Below are 19,319 nucleotides of genomic sequence, written 5' to 3'. Positions count from 1 at the left end.
ATAAACAAACATTCAGCAGAGCAGTTTATTAAACTCTTGAAGAGAAAAAAAACAAACATGCAACATAAAAAACAGGATTGTAAAGGCAATGAGAGTTGCAGGTTTAATTAATCTGGCGCAAGGTTTTAGATGCCAGCAACCCTTAATAAAAAAGAAAAAAAACTAGAGAAAAAGAAAAATCTATCTCGCTGTAAAGCAAAATTATTCGAAACAAATTATTTGCTCACAGTTTATTTTTCTAATCGTTTACCACTCCTGCAAATGACTGTCCAGTGTTGAGGCAACTGGTCCTTTTTCACAATCAGAGATTCGCTGCCTCTTATTTAAAATTAAACACAGACAACAATGATGTCTTAAGAATAGCTGTAGCAGTCTTAATGTGAAGTTTTTCTCAAGTGCTACTGGTACCCTATAGGTTCTATTACCTGTGGACTGCATACGTGTACACAAAATAAAAGGTCTTTCCAGGCTTCGTAAGCTAAAATCTCAATTTCCAAGTCACAAAATTCAAATGTTCCCAAATTCCACAAGCATCCTTCACATTATTTTATAAAAGACACACCTTGAATCCCCTTACAAAACATTTTTGACTGTAAACACATTTCAAAGGATGGCACACATTAATAATATATGACACTCTCTTTATTGGTGAGATGGATCTTGTACCACTTAAAGAAGGTAGACCAGTTCCTCAATTCAATGTTGCAGTGCTGCTTGGTTCTAAACAGTCTACTGAGATGGAGAGGAGGACACCTGCCACTGGCGTAATATAGCAAACACCCTTTTAGACTTGTCACGAGGGCCCTAACAGGAAAGAAAACAATAAAAAATTAAGTTAATGCTGTAAGACTCTTTGAGAATATGAAAACAATTGTTTAACGTGCCTGTGCTGGACTGCTTCCTTGTGTATCGGAGTTAATCTTTGTGGGCAAGAGGAGGTCGAGAGCAGCTTTCCAGCCCTGCTGAATAAGCGATGAACTGTCATCCGACATAGAAACCACCCCTGGATCCACATTCTCTTTGCCCACAGATATCCAGGGACACCAGTCTCTGTGCTGAGCGAGGGGGTCAAATGCTTTCTTGGGCAAAGGGCCATCCTGAAATAACATATAACAAAATAAAAGCAATTTTATACATGGAGACTTTAACATATGGGGTTTGTGTTATAATGAAAGCAAATTTTTCATTCAGGAGTAATGTTAGTTCTTACAGGACCACCAGAAGATGAAAGGCACAAGCGTTTAGGAGGAAGACCAGCAGCGCCATCGGTCCCTGAGGCTTCTCCCTGTCCTCGACTACGAGTCGCGGGTCTCTTGCCCCTGGCTGAAGGGCTTGGCATTTCTTCACTGGGCGTTGGTGAGTCTCTGCTTTTTGCACGTGACGCCACAGGAGAGGAGGTGCCGTCACACTGTATCGTAAATAAATACATGGTAAACAAACAGTCTTAAAGTTTGAATTAAAATGATGAGGCATAAAACATTTATGGAGATTTCCATTTGCATGGCACAGTGGATTTTTGTTTGTTTGTTTCAGGTAGTATCACATAAAATCTGCTCCAACAAAAGGTTTCACACAATATTCTGCATTGACCTGGGAGCAGTGCAGACTTCTAAATAATCAGATAGGGGGTCCTGCATAATACATAAAAAAGCATGTTTATTATACACGTGGATGGGTTTATAGATTTTTTTTTCCAAACCAGAACTTAGCTCTTTAAATGAAAAGTCAAAAAAGACCATTCAGTAACATTTTTCAAGCACTTTTATGTTAAATCTTTTTCAAACTTACAGTTATAACAACAATTTAACAAACCTAGTATTACAAAAATGTGTCCAGTCATTGAGTGGCTTTAATGACATCACAATTTTTATTGATGAACCAAGGAACAGAATCTGTATTCAGTGGAAAATAAAGCAGGTAATAGTTTAGACTGCCAGATAGAAAAATGATGGGGCACAGATATTTAAAGTTTTATGAAGCCGTTTAAAAGCTTGAACATACAATTTACCACATAACTCAAAGATATCTCTTTTGTGTGCATGATTAATTAAAAATATTTATGAACCAGAAGAATTAAACTAATCAGCTCTATCAGATTATATTCAATCACTTCTACACTAAAATCCCACAGCAAGTTTATTTGCTGTAACCAGCACAAAAAAATCCCAAACTTAGAAATAGTTTCAGATAAAACAAATACATTGCTAAATCAGTTTGATGCAATGAACACACTGGAAAGTTGTGCATCTGTTGCCACTACAGAACCACACATGCTGTGATCATGTGGAAAACAACAGGAAAAAGCCTCAATGTATCGTGTAATAGAAAAGAGCCAAAAAAAAAGCTAAATGGTCTTAGGTTTCTGGCTGATAAATATTCTTTGAGCTTGCCTGGTCAGAGCGAGTAGAGTCCTGGCTCCGAAGCTTCATGCGACATGGAGTTGAGGTTGGAGTGGCAGATGCAGAAGAGTCTCCCAGACTATCATCAGTGATCACTGATGCAGGTCCTGCAGCTTGAGTGGAGTGTCCTGTAGCGTCTGGTGATGCCTCTACGTCACTTCCAAGCCCTTCTATCTGATGGAAGTTCCACAAACCCACTTTCCGCATACAGTAGGAGCAGGTGAGGATGGGCAGGCTCATAGCGTGCAGAGCTGAGCTAAGATTAAAGAAAAGGTTTTTGTTCCATGTTTCTTACTCGTCTTCTAAAGTGAATAAGAGGAGAGTCAACTCACCTTGCTTCCCAGCCACAAAGGGAAACAATGCATGCAGCCACCTGGACAGCCAAAGGTTCAGAGGATGGAGTCCCTCCTTTTATTTTTTGTTCTTTTTCAATCAGATGCAGTACAACACTGATAACATCCTCTGTCAACGACTACAAAACAACAATATTTTGGTAAATAGAAAACCAGCTGTTTATAACATTATCATTATTGTAGAATATGTTTGTCATTTTTCTAATTTTAGTGATGCATTTTTTAAGCACCTTTTGTATTTTGAAATGCAAAACACCAGTACTAAATAAGACTTTACCATGAATTTTAGTTGTTCTAGCTTCATAGCTGGCAACTGCTGTGCAAGAAGACAGGCACTCTGGAAGCGCTCCAAAAGTGCGTTAAGAAGCGTTGAGGGTTCAGAAGCTGGAACCAACCAGAACCGCTCTGGATTGAAAACAAGAAGCTTTTTATAATGGCAGGGATGTAAAGAACTAATACTTCAGCTGTAGTTTCATGTTTGTTGTATGCAGCTAAATGGGGGCACCTACCTGGACATGGAAAGTCAGGCCAAGGACAAAACTTCTCATGCTTAGTCTGAAGCTGTCTAGATATTTCTGCAATTCTACTTTCATCTTTAAAAAAAAATAAGAGACATAGTTGATCATTCAACTTACGCTTGCAGCTCCACTGTCCAAGTGAATAGTTTCAGGTCTTACAGTGTTTTTCTGTAGCTGGATGTTTTGCTTACATTTTTCAAAGTCTAAGCATGGTTGAAGGGAGGCACACAGGAAAGCCTGGCAGCTGGAGCACTTCAGCATGTCACTGCCAACATTGAGCCAACCATATCTCGCGCACATCAGAGGAGACAGCATGCGTGGCTTGCCTGTCCATTTCGAACAGTGAAACAATAAGGAAAAATATACATGTACTTCCACATGACTCAAAATACCAGAAGATATGTAAGCCTAAATAAAATATCTTCAACATGGGGTGCATTTAATTTATGCTTGCAATCTGAAAAACAACATGGATGGCTCGTAGTTGGTTGCAATTAGAAAAGGATATTGAATATGATTCCACTCTTGAATAAAAAGCTTCTTTGTTCGTTGCCTCGCAAGGTGTGTTATTTTTTACGTCAAGAACTTTTAAATCTCCTGGTTCACTGAAAAAAATAAAGAGAAGGATAAAAATATACAAATATATCTAGCATGCATTCTGAAACCCCTCAAATGAAATCAATATATTTTCTTTTTCCAAAATGTTCGTCTCAACTGATAGGAAAGTGGCAGCTAGGCTAGGTAGCTAACTCAAAAAGCTAATGGTAACGTTAACATTAAGTGCATGCATTTGTTTGGAATATAAGCACCTGTTTGGACCGAGGTCTGACGAAGATACTCCTGCATTAAGAAGTTCACGAACTTTCTCTGGAGAAGCGAGAGAAGGCTTGTGTTGATTAGAACTACCAACACGACCGTGAGCAGCCATGGTCGACACCGAGATTCCCCCCAGGAAAATACACCCCGAAAAAAGTCGTTCCGCTTTGCGAAGAGTGGTGGGTCGTTTTTTTGTTAATCGAAATGTAAAGAAGTAGTATTAATAAAAAAATAAAAACAAGCAAAAAAAAAAAAAAGAAGTCGTATTTCTTTTTCATTTACAAATTTTGCAGCTATGTATTCTTTTCATTTATACCTAAAATATATACATATATAAAAGTATGATGACTTTTAAACGAATTGCCAAAAAATACATTTGGAATATTTTTCTACTCTCAGCTTTTACGAATGTGTGATTTCAAAGTTTATTTTAGGTCCCTGAACGTCTTCACACATGAACTCTAATTAAAAAATAAATAAATAAAAAAGCAACAATGACGCAACATCCTAGTAAGGAGCTCGGTGATTGGTCAAATCTGTGACAGGAAGTAGGAGTAACATTTATGAACGGCTTCTAGCCTGCCTTAAATCTGAAATGAGACATTTGCGTTTTAGCTGACGTTGTTTTTTTATTTTCTCGATGTGACAACCAAAAGGACTGACTTGTAAAGGCGAAAACGATGTCGGACATGGAGGGTGCTGACACTTCAGACCAGCTGAATAAATTTGAGAAACTGTCCAGCAGGCCGCCGCACGGAGCGATGCTAGCAGGTCGGTTAACAACATTAGCAAGATGTGCTATCAACACCGCGTTTAAACTTCGCGCAGCTGACCAGCTAAACTTACAAATATCATCTTTTACGTTCCTAATGTCTCGTTTGATTGTTATGAAGTAACCTTTCCCATTAGTGACTCCCAAAAGCACAACTCAAGCTAGCATCAGTCAAGCTATGTTAAAATAGCTTCATATTTTGTTTAGATAACAATACAATTTGACATCATATAGGTAATGTTTTACTAGGATTTTAAAGCGTTTTTTGTTTGAGTTTAGGGAGAAATTTGTATTAATATTTTCTATTATTGTGTTTGCAATTGGTGGAAATTATTTAAAACATTTATTTTGTAATGTTTTTTTTTTTTTACACTTTGTCTGTAGTTACATTAAGCAGTATAATGTACTTTTTAAAGACTGGGACAAAGAATAAAAACAAGATGTCATGCCATGTTTTATTTGTCCTGTTTTGAAGCAATATGTTGAAATAAATGATGCATTAAAAAAAGAGTTTTACAGACAATCATGTTTGTCTTTGGGAAAGAGTTGTAATCAAACCCATTTATTTAAACTGTATACATGTTTCAGCTTTCTTTGTATCAACATTTTGTTCAACCTTATTATGGAATAATTACTTTGTGGCCTATGTTGTCTCATTGTTTTTGCCTTTTAAATAATTTACAATGATGCAGAAACGTAAGTTTAAAAGTTTTACACTGTTTAAATGATAGCCTTTTATATTGAAACCTGAGTTCAGATTTTTTTTGAGTGAACAAGAGTTGTTTTGTTACTTTAGCTGGTCATTGATTTTGCAATCTTGTAAACTATTTGTAGCAATATTTGTGTTTAGCAACTAGTGTAGTTCATTCCACCAGCCACTTTTTATTATCTGCATCATATCTCTATCGGCATGTTCTTCTTTAGCGCTTGTTCAAGCAGTGCTTTCCTCTCTTCAGGTCATCGAACCCCTCCTGCCCGCAGTGGACATCGCTGTGTCGCTGACAACGCTAACTTATATGTGTTTGGAGGTTATAACCCTGACTATGATGAGTCGGGAGGCTCAGCGAACGAAGACTATCCACTGTTCAGGGAACTTTGGAGGTACCACTTTGCTACAGGCTGCTGGCAGCAGATACGCACAGAGGGGTACATGCCCACAGAACTAGCATCCATGTCAGGTAAAATGCATTTGCTTCTTGAATGTTTTATGTATTTTTTCTCCTTGATTATCATTTGTTTTCTATGCAGAAAATGTAAAAAAAAAAAGAAAAAGTTGCATGTATTGTTGCTGTGTTTCTTCAGCTGTTTTGCATGGAAACAACCTTCTGGTGTTTGGAGGAACCGGGATCCCTTTTGGTGAGAATAACGGCAACGACGTTCACGTTTGTAATGTGAGGTACAAGAGATGGTCGCTGCTCAACTGTCGAGGGAAGAAGCCTAACAGAATCTATGGACAGGTACCAAAAAAACATTTCTGTAGAGTAAAAAAAGTGGCAGTAAAGTTTCATTGCTTTGCCATCTTTACAGAGCAATGATCCCATGCTGTCGCACTGTAACAGACTTTCCCTCAAAGGAGTTTCAAATAGACCATAGCTTGATATCTTTCTTCCTGCAGGCAATGGTCATTATAAATGGCTTCCTGTACGTGTTTGGGGGGACAACAGGTTACATTTACAGCACAGACCTGCACAGGCTGGACCTGACCACCAGGGAGTGGATTCACCTCAAGCCCAACAATCCTCCTGATGACCTGCCTGAGGAACGGTAAGGTGTTAGGATTCAAGAGAGCAATAGAGAAGCCAACCTGGATGTATTTTCCATGTTTTACTGATCTAGCTTGGTATCGTGTGTCTCAGATACAGACATGAAATAGCACATGATGGACAGAGGATTTATATTTTGGGAGGGGGAACTTCATGGACATCATATCCTTTGGATAAGGTACGACTATATTCTAGACCTTCTCTAAACTGGTGGAAGTTTGACAAATACAATTAAAATCTTTATACATTTTTATTTAAAAATGTCTCAAACAGATAACTGACTTAATATCAGGCACAAATATTATGAAAGTTCTTCATGAGCGCAATAATAAAAACATTTAAAAATGTATTTTTTTTTATTTTTATAGATACATGCCTACAATCTAGAGACAAATTCCTGGGAGGAGATTACAACTAAACCTCATGAAAAGATAGGTCTGTACCCACCACTAAACACATAGTTGTTTAAGCATTTGTTGTTATGTACACTATTCTTAAACGCACCTGCTTTTGACAGGGTATCCTGCTCCTCGAAGATGCCATAGTTGTGTCCAAATACGTAATGGTAAGAACAGCTATAACGAAGAAAAAACTGTTTTCGAATGTCTCACTTTATTAAAACGAGTGTTTTTATTTTGTCTCACAAATTAACAACTACAACCTAAAAGTGATTCCAGGTGTCCCATCAACTTGGTCTTTTTTTTTTTCTGTTGTAGATGTATTTATCTGCGGGGGCTACAACGGAGAACTGATATTAGCGGATCTGTGGAAAATCAACCTGCACACTTTCCAGTGGAGTAAACTACCAGCAGAGATGCCTGAGCCAGCTTACTTTCACTGTGCTGCTGTTACTCCGGTTAGCACGCTTCTAGTCATTTTCTGTCTGTTTAACTGCATGTGTATAGTTAAAAAAAAAAAAAAAGGCAATAAACCATGGGTACTGTTGATTCGTCCTAAATGCGACAGGTCAGCAGTGGTCTCATTTAGGCAAAAACCAGTGCCCCCTGCTGGTCAGAATTCCAAATTGGTAGCTATCCACACAGCTTGCACAGAAAATGAGTTGCACTGGTTCTCTTGTCTCCTTTGGTTTAGTAAATGATTGATCATTTAATTCAAATGGAAAAAGATAATTCAAGTGTTTTTAGTGCAAGAATAAAAAAAAAGGCACTTGATTGCTTTCAATAAGACACTATGGTCCTTCAGTTTGGATCGTAGATAAAACAAAGTTGTGTGGAAAAAAAATGTCTTTAAATAGTGTATGTAAACTTCTGATTTCAACTGCAGCTGCATTTTTTTTAATTCAACCAAATTTCCTGCATCAGATGTTTGTTGTCCACTGAGTGCAAGTAAAATGTTTTTGCAAAACAAATCCAATAATTAAGTTTGTGCTTGCCTGTTTAGTGGAGTTCAGTCATCTCCAAGTTTTTCTAGCTCCCTTATTTTGGATCATTGTGTGCATGCATGTTCATTCTGTGAAAGCACACAGATCTAAAATAGGGCACTGCACATCCAACAGGGCTGCAGTTATGACCGCTTCATTCAAATATTTGTGTGTAAATGCCACGGTTGAAACATTAAAATAGACTAATGCTCTACAAGCAGTTACACTAAATGTTTCACAGATCCCACCAGCTAGTAAGTTATTTTCATGAAGGTTTGCCGATTTTGTTGCGTTCTAAAACCATTTTGTCCCCAGGCTGGCTGCATGTACATCCACGGTGGTGTAGTGAACATCCATGAGAACAAGAGGACTGGCTCTCTGTTTAGAATCTGGCTCGCTGTTCCCAGCCTGCTGGAGCTTTGCTGGGAGAAGCTTCTCAAATCGTTTCCCCACCTGACTTCTCTCCCCACCTTTCATCTGTGCAACCTGGGCCTCACGGAGGAGCTTGTAGAACGCTTGAAATAAGCACGAAAGGAGCAAAAACACGAAAGGAGCAAAAACACGAGAGTCGCGAAAAGGCTGGGCTGGACAGCGAAAAGATGAGATCTTAGAAAACAAAATCTGATTTAACAGGTTCTGGGATAAGACTCGGACCCTCCTGCCTGATGTAGCCCCGCCTTAAAGCCAAAAACAATGGGATGCCTTTTTTTGTGTTCTATTTTTTTTTTCTAGTTAAGATGAATATATGTGGAATGTTTTATGGATTTTACTCAAAGCACCCCCCCCCCCCCCCCCATGTCCCCACCTCTTTTTACAGAGTTGAAATTCAAGGCTTCAACAAAACAGACATGTAAAAAAGTTTATTTTGCCAAATCAAGAAGTCAAACACTGTCCAACTCATTTTTGTAAATTACATCCTCTTAGAGTTTCAAGAATTCAGTATAGTTAAACGGATGTTTATTTATTTGAAGGAATTTGGCTTTTTTTTCCATGAACCGTTATTGCTTTTTGCACATTTTTTCATATTTACGTGAATAGATTTTACAGGCATGGATGACCGCAGCAAGAATCAGTCTGAAGAACGGGCCCAGACAGTATTTTTCTAATTCCATGTTTCAAGTTTGGACATTTTTATTCTAACTAAAAAGGACTCTTCTTGCTGAAGGTTGTGAATTATCAGTGATAGAAATAACAAATTCCCATCCCCAGGAAAATTCCTGGTTTTTAACACTTGATACCAGTGTGCAGAGGAGGAATAAAGAGCTGGGAAACTTTATTGCATGCTTTGAAAACTTTTAGATGTATTTGATTATTTGTGGTAAATCATCTTAAACATGAAACACTGCGCTTTTCATTGGCATAATTGATGCAATTTTTCCCACTACAGATTTTCTTTTGCATCGTTTGGAAAACTCATTTGCTTAAGTTACAGGTCAGCATCTATAATATTATGGGGTGCCATTTGTAAAGTAACAGTCAAAAATTAACAGCAATACTTTGGTTTTTTTAGTCCTTCATAAAAATTGAATAAAAAAAAAAAAGTCATTTTCACCATGTTGTTATTCATACATTTACAAATGTCATATTTCCAAACTAAATATTTTCAAAACTAAACATTTGATTTCCAAACAATATATTGTCCAAGCTAAATATTTAATTTCCACATTAAACATTTTATCTTCGAAGCTAAATATTTAAATTCCTAAACTACATATTTAACGTGCTAACCAAATCTTGTGCTCGGATCTAAATATTTATTTTCCAAGCAATATATTTTATTTCCAAAATAATTTGCCAACTAAATATGTAGCTCGGACCTAAATATTTAACGGTTTAGCTTGCTAACTAAATATTTAACTTGCAAGTTAAGTAGTTTAAACTAAATATTTAGCTTTTAAATTAAATATTTAGTTTGGAATTATGACATTTATAAATGTATGAATAACATGGTGAAAATATGATTGAATTAAATAAAAATCTTATTAAAAGGCTAAATAAACCAAAATATTGCTAATTTGACTGTAACTTTACAAACAGCACCCCATACAATATTTCTTCATCTGTTGATTTATAGCTTTTATTTCTGAACCAGTCATCACTGTGAATTAGGTGCTCTTAAAAATGTTTTTATTTCAGTAAAGAACTATTTGACTCCCCTTTTTGTTTACGACGACTGTTTTGCACTGGGAGATGGTTCAGTAGTAACGTTTGTTCACACTGCAGTGCCTTTTTTCAAAACTCCTACAGATATTTTACAAATTAAAGGCAGTGTAATAGTTCAACTACTTTAAAATGTCTTCCTGGACAAAAACTGAAGACGTTTTTAAGGGAGCTTCAGAAATAAATGCAGCATAGCGAGTGCTCTATTCCTAAATATTCAGTACCTGATAATGTTTGATGCCAAATAATGCTCTGTTTGGTTTTAGGAAGAAAAAAAAGCTGTTGAATAGTTGGACGGCCCCAAAATACAAAACTTGAATCAGACTTTCACTTGTTTACCCGTTCTATTTCCTGTTCTCTCCATTTTTTGTGCAAGATGCCTTTTTTTTTTTACCTTTACAATCAAAAACTGTTTCACAGAGTTCCACTAAAATGTACAGTATGATTTTATGAATGTTGTGTTCCATCAATAAAAAGTGTCAATAGCCTCTGTGTTTATAATGCAAAAAAAAAAAATATTCTGTTTAGGTTATTCACACTTAAATACAAGCTCTATTACACTTTTAACCAATACATTTATTGCATTTGATATAATTCACGAATTTTGAAGATTCACTTTTACATCCAACAGCAAGAAATGACAAAAAAAAAAAAAGGTAAACGTTTTCAAGCTTGCAAACCACCATGCAGCACAATAATCATTTAATCCCAGTTCAGCTTTGACATTAGCAAACTTAATTCTCATTTTGTGCCTTTAATTTTGAACTACCCCATAAACAAACAGTGAATTACTAGAAAATTATTTCTTTTCACTGCAGATTAACAAGAACGTGGAGAAGGAGCGAAGTAGTAAAGAGCCAAAATGATGAGATAAACCGCCACTAATGCTGTGCCTGCAAACAAAACAGAAAATTATCTACAGGTGGAAAATCATTGAAATGCATTAGTTTGTGGGTAACTTATTCAGATTCATTGCTTTATAAAGAAATCACTGAACTCTGCAAAATGAGGGGAAAAAAAGTTACATTTTAAGATGAAACCTACCCTGAAAATAGTCACATTTTCCATCCATGAAGATATAATTGACCAGAATAACGCTGAAGATGCTGGCCCAAAGATGAATATCACTGAACACCAGCACAAAGCCAACGTCCTGAAGAGGAAAAACGGTTGCAAAATGCTGATTCATCAAAAAGGCACAAAGCATAAAACAATCTTATGAGGAAAAAAAAAGACTTTTTGCTTTAAAACGTTCCACCTTTAATACAGATCTAAGATACAGTAACACAACAAAGCATCAGACTCCCCAACCCAAGCCTGACAATATCAATATATATATCCATCAATAGATGAGTGGCAATAGCAAAGAATACTTACATAGAACGCATTAAAAAGGATGAGAAGTGGAATCTGAATCATACAGACCTGCACGGCAATACAACTACCAACTTCAAGGCTGAAAAAAAAAACAGATAAACAGTTTAAATCAGTCTGACCTAAATACAAGCCCATTTTTAGCATTTTTATATTATTCTAATAAAATCTGACAAGGTTACCAGAACATGCTGCATTCTTTAGAATTGCAGCAGTAATATTTTCTGAATTAAAATGTGCAGTGTTCTCAAACCTCAAGCTGATGTTGTTCTGCAGAGCAAACTGGACCCCGTTGACGATCTCAGGAAGCTCTGGCACCATGGCCAACACAGTGACTCCGATGAAGTACTGCAGGACAACAGGAGGCATCCCAGTTCAAACACACAATGAGACTTTCTGAAATCTCAAACAAACAATTACTGAAAACCTGAGAGATGGAGGAATGGGTCAGAATGGGCTCAATGTTTTCAGTGCAAAGGTCAGCGCAGCACGTCATCAGCACGGTGGCCACGATCAGCACCGCAAGAGCCCTCCAACGGGACCAGTGCACAACATGGTGACCTGCTGGAGACAAATGGCACCTTTCAAGCTGCACCATTTCAACAATCCTCCGAGGTCGTAGGTGTGGTCTTTCTGTGCATACTGACCATGTACATGGCCCCCGTGGCCATCGCTAATTTGAATATCGTAGATGTGGGAGTGGGTCTTTAGCGTGAAGATGAGGCCGATCAGGTACGAAGCAGGCAGCAGGACAGATATCGTGTACACAAGAGGCCTGGAAAATATTTTCAAATGACTGCTGAAGGTGACTGTGCTGCAAACATGAATTTCATTCTGTTGGCAGACTTACTCGATGTTGGACAGAATCAAATGAGAGTCAGTTTGACTCTGTTGGAAACAAACAAAAGATCATACATGTGATAAACAGAAAACAAAACCTGTTATTCTGTAAACTTCATAGAATCGCTCATTAAACTGTAGAAAAAGAAGCCGCCCACCGTGGAATAGTGACAGTCGTTGCAGACGAAAGGTGCGCTGGCGTTGCCCAGGTTATTGGAGCAGTTTTCACACACCAGACTGCCAAAGATCTTTGAGAAAAGGGTGGGTGCAAACACACCTAGGCAAGAGAGTCAAGTTTATATGCATGAAACATAAAAACACAAAAGTTTGTGGTGTGAGCCACTGCCACGCTTACCCCCGATGGATATGAAGAGCAGAGCTGAGCTCACACCGGCTGAACGGCTGTTAAATCTCTGCTCGCTGTGTTTAATGCCCCCAACAGTCATACAAATCCCCTGCACAGATGTCCAATTTAAAAAAAAAAAAAAAAAAAAAAAAGCACCACCAAGAGGTTTGTGAATGAGTTTCAGCAGCAGTTAGGTGTAAACATGTTCACCTGTCTGTGACACTCACAGGTATGAAGAGTATACACCCGAGCAGCGTCCCAGTAAGTGCAGCTTTGACGATCTCTTCGTAACATTTGCTGCCAGCACGATGCCCCCGCAGCAGTGCAGTGATGTAAAACGTCATCTCTGCAATGGAGCCAAAGGTAGCGTTCACCACCGCTCCCACTGCAAAGTTACTCTGTGCAGAAATGCTGCAGAGAGGACAAACTATGATTAAAACCAAAGAAAAGTAATCTAAAAGAAACGCGCAAATGCCGTGCTTTGTAGACGGTCCCTAAAATCATTTATCTGTTAGCTTACCTAGCTATTCCCATGCCAATATAGTAGGACAGGGGGATGATAGAAGTAATGGCGATAGTAAACATGGTCTCTGCACTCAAATGTTTATGCTCGCGGTCAGTGTAGCCGATAATTAAAGTCATAAAAACCAAAGGCAGCAGGTCTGTAGGGAGCGTATTGTTAAGCAAAACAAAAATACAGAAATATAAAAGAATTCTCATAGTAAAATTAAATATATTAATTAAAATTCCTAATAAAAGCTGGTATAGATTGAGCCATTTAAATACATAATTATAACAAAGGCAACTGATTTGGTTTTTCCTTGAAGAAGACGTTTATTAGCTGAGCTTTCATAATTTAAAAAGAGCTGAAAGTAGAGGAACGTTTTCAAGAATAAAACCAAGAGGTCCAGTTGCCAATGAAAATGCAGATTTTTATTAAAAGTCATAAAATTAAAACCTAAAATTAATACTGATAACTTAAAAAATAATAATTCTTGTTCCCTTCTAGCCTTCCCGTAACAACCTTGAAAGGATACTGAGAGCAAAAATGTTGATTCCTTGGACAGTGTATTTGTAGTAATACATATTAAAAGCTTGGTAACAGCATAAGATGACTCTGGTCTCACACACAACTGTCTGTGGAAAAAAAGGACATACAGTAAAAACTGTTTCACTGTAAACAACCAAAGTTCAGGTAAACCAATTTTAATAGCATTAAACCTGAAAGATAACTTACTGAAATCAGTTTAATTTAAATAACTGTATATTTGTGTGATCATGTTTGGTTACAGTACCTTGTCTACTTTGTGGATCTGAACTTCCTCAGGCGCCATAAGGAGGACAGTGGTCAGGACACGACCGTTCATTTTTGCTACTGGGATGGTGAAGACCAGCAGCCAGGAGAGAACACATGCAAGAGAGTGGACAATGGCCAGCACGGGGTAACCCAGGAACAACCAAATGTAGGTACTGACTCGCCCCTGCAGAAACACACCAGTAAACAAGTGCACAAATATTTCAGTTGGTAAATTATTATTATTTCAACCAAGCGACAGGGTCCTGGAGAGCCCTCATGCCCCGTTGAGACGCACGCGGCAGGGTACGTCATGGATCCGTGGGGGGTTTGGAAGCTGATGCCTTTCCGTATTATCTCAGGACGACACCGAAGATGTTTATATCATTTGAAGCATGACAGAGTTTCTGCTTTGTGGCACCGGCAGATACCCATGTTATCGGCTATTGAAGATGGCAGCAGCAGTTTTGGCCATGACAAAGCTGCAGACCTTGTGTGAAGGTTTGGTTCGTGCTTCAAGCAAAATCAGCTGATTTACGAGCTCAACCATAGGATGGAAGCGATTTCTGAGAATCGCAGGCCACTTGCAGCTTCTGGGACTTGCCATCATGTTGGAGACGACCTTGGAGGGAGATAATGAGCACGGACCAGTGGATTGCCCACAAATCTGGCCATTTTGGATCATTGAAAGTACCAGCAGAACTCAATGCTGACGAGAAATAACTGGCTTATCTGAATCCGACTCCCCCGTTCAGCCTTGAAGAAGGCCAACTTATCAAATTTCTCCTGGGATGTGTGAAAACTAAGAAGGCTCTGCTCTATTGCACCCCACCCCCGAGAACTTCTGTGAATGCTTATCAGAGCTGTACCGGCTGACACCAACATCTTATCAGGACTATGGTGCTATCTGGAAGTGCTTCATGGACAAATCTCATTGTCTTGCTGTCAAATGCATATGCAATGTGTTATAAATGTGCTTGCTTTTGATGTCTTAAAGTGTGTCCTGATAAGAACAAGGTGTGAAGAGATTATTTTGTAATACCACTATCCTTTCCTCATGGCCTTTCCCCTTTTCTATCGAAAAGAACAAAGGAACACACTCTTAGAAGCAGCAGCAACGTGCACTCCGCTCATCTCTCGGACGACTGTATGAAAAATCTCAATGCATTTCTGTGCAATGATAATAAAGCTTATTCTGATTAAGTCAGTCGGTTGGTCTTACCCAGTGCTTTGATGGTTTTTTTGTAGGCAGAGCTGGGATGTGGAGCTCTATAGGAGAAGATACCAGAAGGGGTTCACAGTCCCCCCCATCCTGTTCTTGTTGAATGATCTCACAGTTTGTCGGCATCACGGTGGTCCTTCTGTTTACAGCACTGACCTGAAATTTTAAGTCCATAAGCAGATCTTTGTCAGTCTTTATTAGAGCCGTAAAACAAACAAAACAAACAAACAAAAAATTAAAGAGAACGATCTTTTCAGTTTATTTTAGTATCGTACCTTCTCTATTGAATTCCCAAATGGCCACAGAAAGTACCATGCCAACTTGAAACAAAGTTTGCCTGAAATATGCAACAAAACAGGCACAATATTTGCAATTATGAAGAATTACAATCGGAGTGTTGGGAGTTTTCTGTAGAAACCATACCATAGGAAGCACCGCAGATTGTTAGAAACATTACGGGACAAATGAGGATGTAGAACAACGAAATCCACCAGCCAAATAAAAACACATAAGCTATGTTCCCAAACGTGACCACTGAAGCTGCAGGAATGGAAACATAAAGCACAAGCTATTATTTTTTTATGCAAGAACAGAATCTGTGTGCAAATTTTATCAACAAATAATAAAAAAAAAGTGGTTAAAAATGGACCTCCTTGTTGCTTTACAATGCTAAGGTCGGTGTGCAATTCTTTGTCGATATCGGAGCGGTCTTCAATTGGCTTCTCAGTTACGTTGCCTTTCCATTTTCTGAAGCCAAACTGGAAAAAACACACCGTGAAAACAACAGATCCATGCAGACAGCACTCAGCTGCAGCCAAAAAAAAATATCATAAAAAAAAATAAAAAAAAAAAAAAAGCAGTGGTCTTTATTGCTGATGCTGCTTACATGCAGTTTCTAGTGATAAAATGGTTTTCTAGACACATCGCCATTACCCACCTTGTAGTTATTAGCCTCTCTGTGAGCCTCAACCTCATTATCAACTCTGATAGTGGTCCTCGAGGTGTTGTCATGCCATCCTTCTTCTACATGCCGTGTTGGAGAGGTGCAATGTGCTCCTGTGCAGAAGACAAGACATTTTCTCAGGCAAAAACGGTTCCAGCATTTTCAATTCAGCTCTAATACCAGAATCCTAAAAATACTAGTTAGACACTTCAAGATGGGAAGAAGTTGATCCATTTGCTTGTGAGGTTGCTAGTTTTAATGTTTAGCTGCTGTAGTATGATTCACCTCTGTGGACAGCGAGCAAACATTTTGGGGTGAAGTGGCAGAAGTGTTGAGCAGAAGCATCTGGGGATGGCGTCGCCACTGGACCTAGGTCTGGATGCTGGGGCCCGAGGCACGGCCTTTCAGGGTAAACCTGTAGCCGTGGAAACTGATGATGATGCTCAGGATCACAACAGGTATCTAAAAATGGAGGACAAAAATCAAGTTGAAGATTGAGAAGATCTACAGCGCATCACATTTGACACGTGGAGGGTGACTGCTCCTTGTTAACTGCTGCTTTTGACACAGTGGACCACAGCATTTATCGTCACGTCTACAGCACCAAGTAGGCATCGGTGGGACTGCTCTGGAGTGGTTGACAGAACATTTTCTGTAAAAATTGCAGGGTGTGAATCCTTTTCTGCTCCTCTGTCATGTGGGGTTCCCCTAGGCTCAATTTTAGGGCATTTAATTTTTTTTCAGCTAGAATTATTATTATTTTTTTTTAGAAAACATGGCATCTCCTTTCACTCTACGCTGATGATTGCCAAATCTATGCACCTTTATGGCAAGTCGATGCTTGGTCCATTAAACCTCTTATCGTGTCTCAAGGATTTTAAAGCTTGGATGGCCCCAAGTTTTCTGCATTATAATGGAAAAAAAAAAAAAAAAAGGACTGAGGTACTTGTTTTTAGACCTAGTGCATGTCCGAGCCCTCCAGTTGGCTTAGACCCCCTGACAATGTATGTAAAGTCCAGTTACAAACCTTGGTTTTAAAATAGACAGTGATTTTAAAACTCGACAGTCAAATAAGAGCCACAGTCAAGTCTGGTTTTTATCATTTCAGAAAATTAGCAAAAGGTAAAATCTATTCTTTCAAGGCAACAGTTTTAAACAGTAATCCATGATTTCTTTTCATCACAGCTGGATTACTGCAATTCTCTCTATCTCGGAGTCAGCCAGTCCTCACTTACACATCTGCAGCTGGTGCAAAATGCTGCTGCACGTCTTTTAACAGGAACACGTAAAAGAGAGAGCACATCACACCTGTACTGGCTTCTCTCCACTGACTGCCCGTGTATTTTAGAGTTCATTTTAAAATTTTGTTCAGTTTGTAAGGTTTTAAAACAGCCTTGCCCCGCCTTATCCAACAGAGCTACACTCTCCCTCGGTCACTCAGGTCTGCTGACCAGCTGCTTCTGGTCATTCCCAAGAGTAAGAGAAAGCTTTTAGAGGAGACAGGGCCTTCTCTGTTAGTGCCCCTAAGTTATGAACGCTCTGCCTTTGCAGACTCGACAGGCCCCTTCACTCTCTGAAAACGCATCTTTACTCATTGGCCTTCAACCCAACTGAGACTTGATTTTACTTCATTTTTATTGGTATGAATTTTATCCGTTTAATTGTGCGAGTCATTATTGTGCGTTTAGCTTTGTCACATTATTTTTATGCTTTCTTTTATCATCTTAGTGATGCTCAGCACTTTGTTTCAGCGGTGTGGCTAAAGCGTTTTATAAATAAAAGTTGATGGATGTGGATGATGATGATGATGTGAAACCATCAGAAACCTCGTGAGAGTCATGCAGTGTCCCTGACTGATTACATTACTGATGCATTGTAACACACAAAGGGATTAGATTGAAGGTACAAACACAGACATGCTGGTTACACAACATATTGTCAATGAACAACATTTCTTTCTCCTGATAAAAACCTGGTTGTGTGTGGGGGGTGGGAAGCAATAAATCTGAACTGAGTGTAATCTCAGTTAACAAAAATCGAAGAAATTTGATCTTGCAGCAGCTATGTAGCAAGAAACAAAAGATTTAAATTAGTATAGTTCATCACATTGTTAAATGCTAACTTTTATTATATAGTTTGAGTTTAGTTAACCAAACACAATCCCTAAATTCGGTGTAAACTGGTTTCAACAACTCTTTTTTTTAATTTTTTAAATAAAATAAATGGATTTAAGAAATTAGTTAAGTCTTTGCATGTTTATTTTTGTAATTAAATTTTAGCTGTCATGGTAGAAAACCTCGCAGCGCAGGTGGTTTTAATGAGCACGACGAAGACAAGAAATCACAGCAAAACTCATTTAATTTTTTGTTTGTTTTTTAAGGGAAATAAGGAGAAATGCATGTGCCAAGTTAGAAATTACCTGTAGATTCAGCCACTGATCTTCTTCGCAGGTTGTCCACGTCCCCCGGCACCAACGAGGACGTTTTATAGGACATTTTGGTGGTTTTGTCCCTTAAGTGTTGCTGCTGTGTGTCCTCAAGGCTTCGGCCCCTTTATGTCTGCTGTGCAGTGACTGGCTAATCAATCAGTGATGTGGAGGAAAAACTTACTGCTCTAAATAAACGTCACTGAAATCGTTTGGTCACATGTTTCAAAACAACAAATCCCCGTATTTCTCCATATTTGCATTCGTAGTCGTTTAGCTAATACGCTAGCTAAGTTAAGAATAATTAGCCAATTTATTCATAAGTCTCAAAATTAGTCGAGTTTAAAGAAAACGTAACTGTAGCGCCCCTAGTGGTTACTTTGTAACACTGCAACCAAAAGTAGTTCAGGCCAGCAACAGCTTCTGCACTTTTTCATCACATTTTGTACTTTTTTTTATATTGTAGGCGTTTTGCTAATGCACTACATAATTTTAGCACAAAGATTAACTTAACTAACTTATTCATACTTTTAAAAAAAATGAATGTATGCAAGTCATAAAAAAAAAAACATCTGGTCAGATTCAGATGAATTGAGGCTTTGGCGACTCCTGGTGGTTGAAAGAAGGAACAGTCAGCAACTGTCAATTCAGTTTATTTAAGTAGAGCCAAGTCACAACAGAAGTCGTCTCAGGGCACTGAGCAGAATATATAT

The 19,319-nt window shown here is 38.4% G+C and overlaps 3 protein-coding genes across 3 annotated transcripts; 1 reads left to right on the top strand and 2 right to left on the bottom strand.

Moving 5' to 3' along the window:
- Positions 1 to 120: 120 nt before the first annotated feature.
- On the bottom strand, positions 121 to 4,462 carry zc3hc1 (zinc finger, C3HC-type containing 1). Its single transcript, XM_037696165.1, is given in 12 exon segments — positions 121 to 804; positions 885 to 1,097; positions 1,211 to 1,408; positions 2,391 to 2,655; positions 2,732 to 2,871; positions 3,030 to 3,157; positions 3,262 to 3,345; positions 3,462 to 3,612; positions 3,779 to 3,875; positions 4,080 to 4,219; positions 4,222 to 4,251; positions 4,451 to 4,462. Coding segments are annotated over 12 exon segments (1,533 nt in total). The 3' UTR covers positions 121 to 729.
- Positions 4,463 to 4,766: 304 nt separating this feature from the next.
- klhdc10 (kelch domain containing 10) lies at positions 4,767 to 8,779 on the top strand. The gene is made up of 9 exons (XM_037695651.1): positions 4,767 to 4,857; positions 5,815 to 6,036; positions 6,161 to 6,315; positions 6,474 to 6,622; positions 6,715 to 6,799; positions 6,990 to 7,056; positions 7,139 to 7,186; positions 7,338 to 7,477; positions 8,318 to 8,779. Exons 1-9 carry the CDS (start codon positions 4,767 to 4,769, stop codon positions 8,525 to 8,527), a joined length of 1,167 nt encoding a protein of 388 aa, XP_037551579.1. The 3' UTR covers positions 8,528 to 8,779.
- Positions 8,780 to 10,981: 2,202 nt separating this feature from the next.
- cax1 (cation/H+ exchanger protein 1) lies at positions 10,982 to 18,843 on the bottom strand. The gene is made up of 20 exons (XM_037696227.1): positions 18,601 to 18,843; positions 16,467 to 16,643; positions 16,176 to 16,294; positions 15,888 to 15,996; positions 15,662 to 15,778; positions 15,514 to 15,575; positions 15,239 to 15,394; positions 14,018 to 14,203; positions 13,760 to 13,859; positions 13,243 to 13,384; positions 12,950 to 13,133; positions 12,732 to 12,831; positions 12,535 to 12,653; positions 12,387 to 12,424; positions 12,184 to 12,311; positions 11,964 to 12,100; positions 11,790 to 11,884; positions 11,540 to 11,618; positions 11,207 to 11,315; positions 10,982 to 11,055 (listed from the first exon to the last, which is right to left on the bottom strand). The coding sequence occupies exons 1-20, from the start codon at positions 18,674 to 18,676 to the stop codon at positions 10,982 to 10,984; spliced, it is 2,307 nt and encodes a 768-aa protein (XP_037552155.1). The 5' UTR covers positions 18,677 to 18,843.
- Between the last annotated feature and the right edge of the window lie 476 nt (positions 18,844 to 19,319).

The sequence above is a fragment of the Nematolebias whitei genome, chromosome 22 (assembly GCF_014905685.2).
Source record: "Nematolebias whitei isolate Nwh7 chromosome 22, NemWhi1, whole genome shotgun sequence".
Classification (NCBI taxonomy): domain Eukaryota; kingdom Metazoa; phylum Chordata; class Actinopteri; order Cyprinodontiformes; family Rivulidae; genus Nematolebias; species Nematolebias whitei.
This window is presented reverse-complemented; position numbering and strand designations above follow the sequence as displayed.

Coding starts and splice junctions, on each gene's coding strand:
- klhdc10 (XM_037695651.1), top strand. CDS start 4,767: ATGTCGGACATGGAGGGTGCTGACACTTCAGACCAGCTGAATAAATTT. Junction 7,057..7,138: donor TAAACCTCATGAAAAGATAG/GTCTGTACCCAC, acceptor TGCTTTTGACAG/GGTATCCTGCTCCTCGAAGA. Junction 7,478..8,317: donor ACTGTGCTGCTGTTACTCCG/GTTAGCACGCTT, acceptor TTTTGTCCCCAG/GCTGGCTGCATGTACATCCA.
- cax1 (XM_037696227.1), bottom strand. CDS start 18,676: ATGTCCTATAAAACGTCCTCGTTGGTGCCGGGGGACGTGGACAACCTG. Junction 15,997..16,175: donor GAGAGGCTAATAACTACAAG/GTGGGTAATGGC, acceptor TGTTTTTTCCAG/TTTGGCTTCAGAAAATGGAA. Junction 12,425..12,534: donor ACGACTGTCACTATTCCACG/GTGGGCGGCTTC, acceptor TGTTTCCAACAG/AGTCAAACTGACTCTCATTT.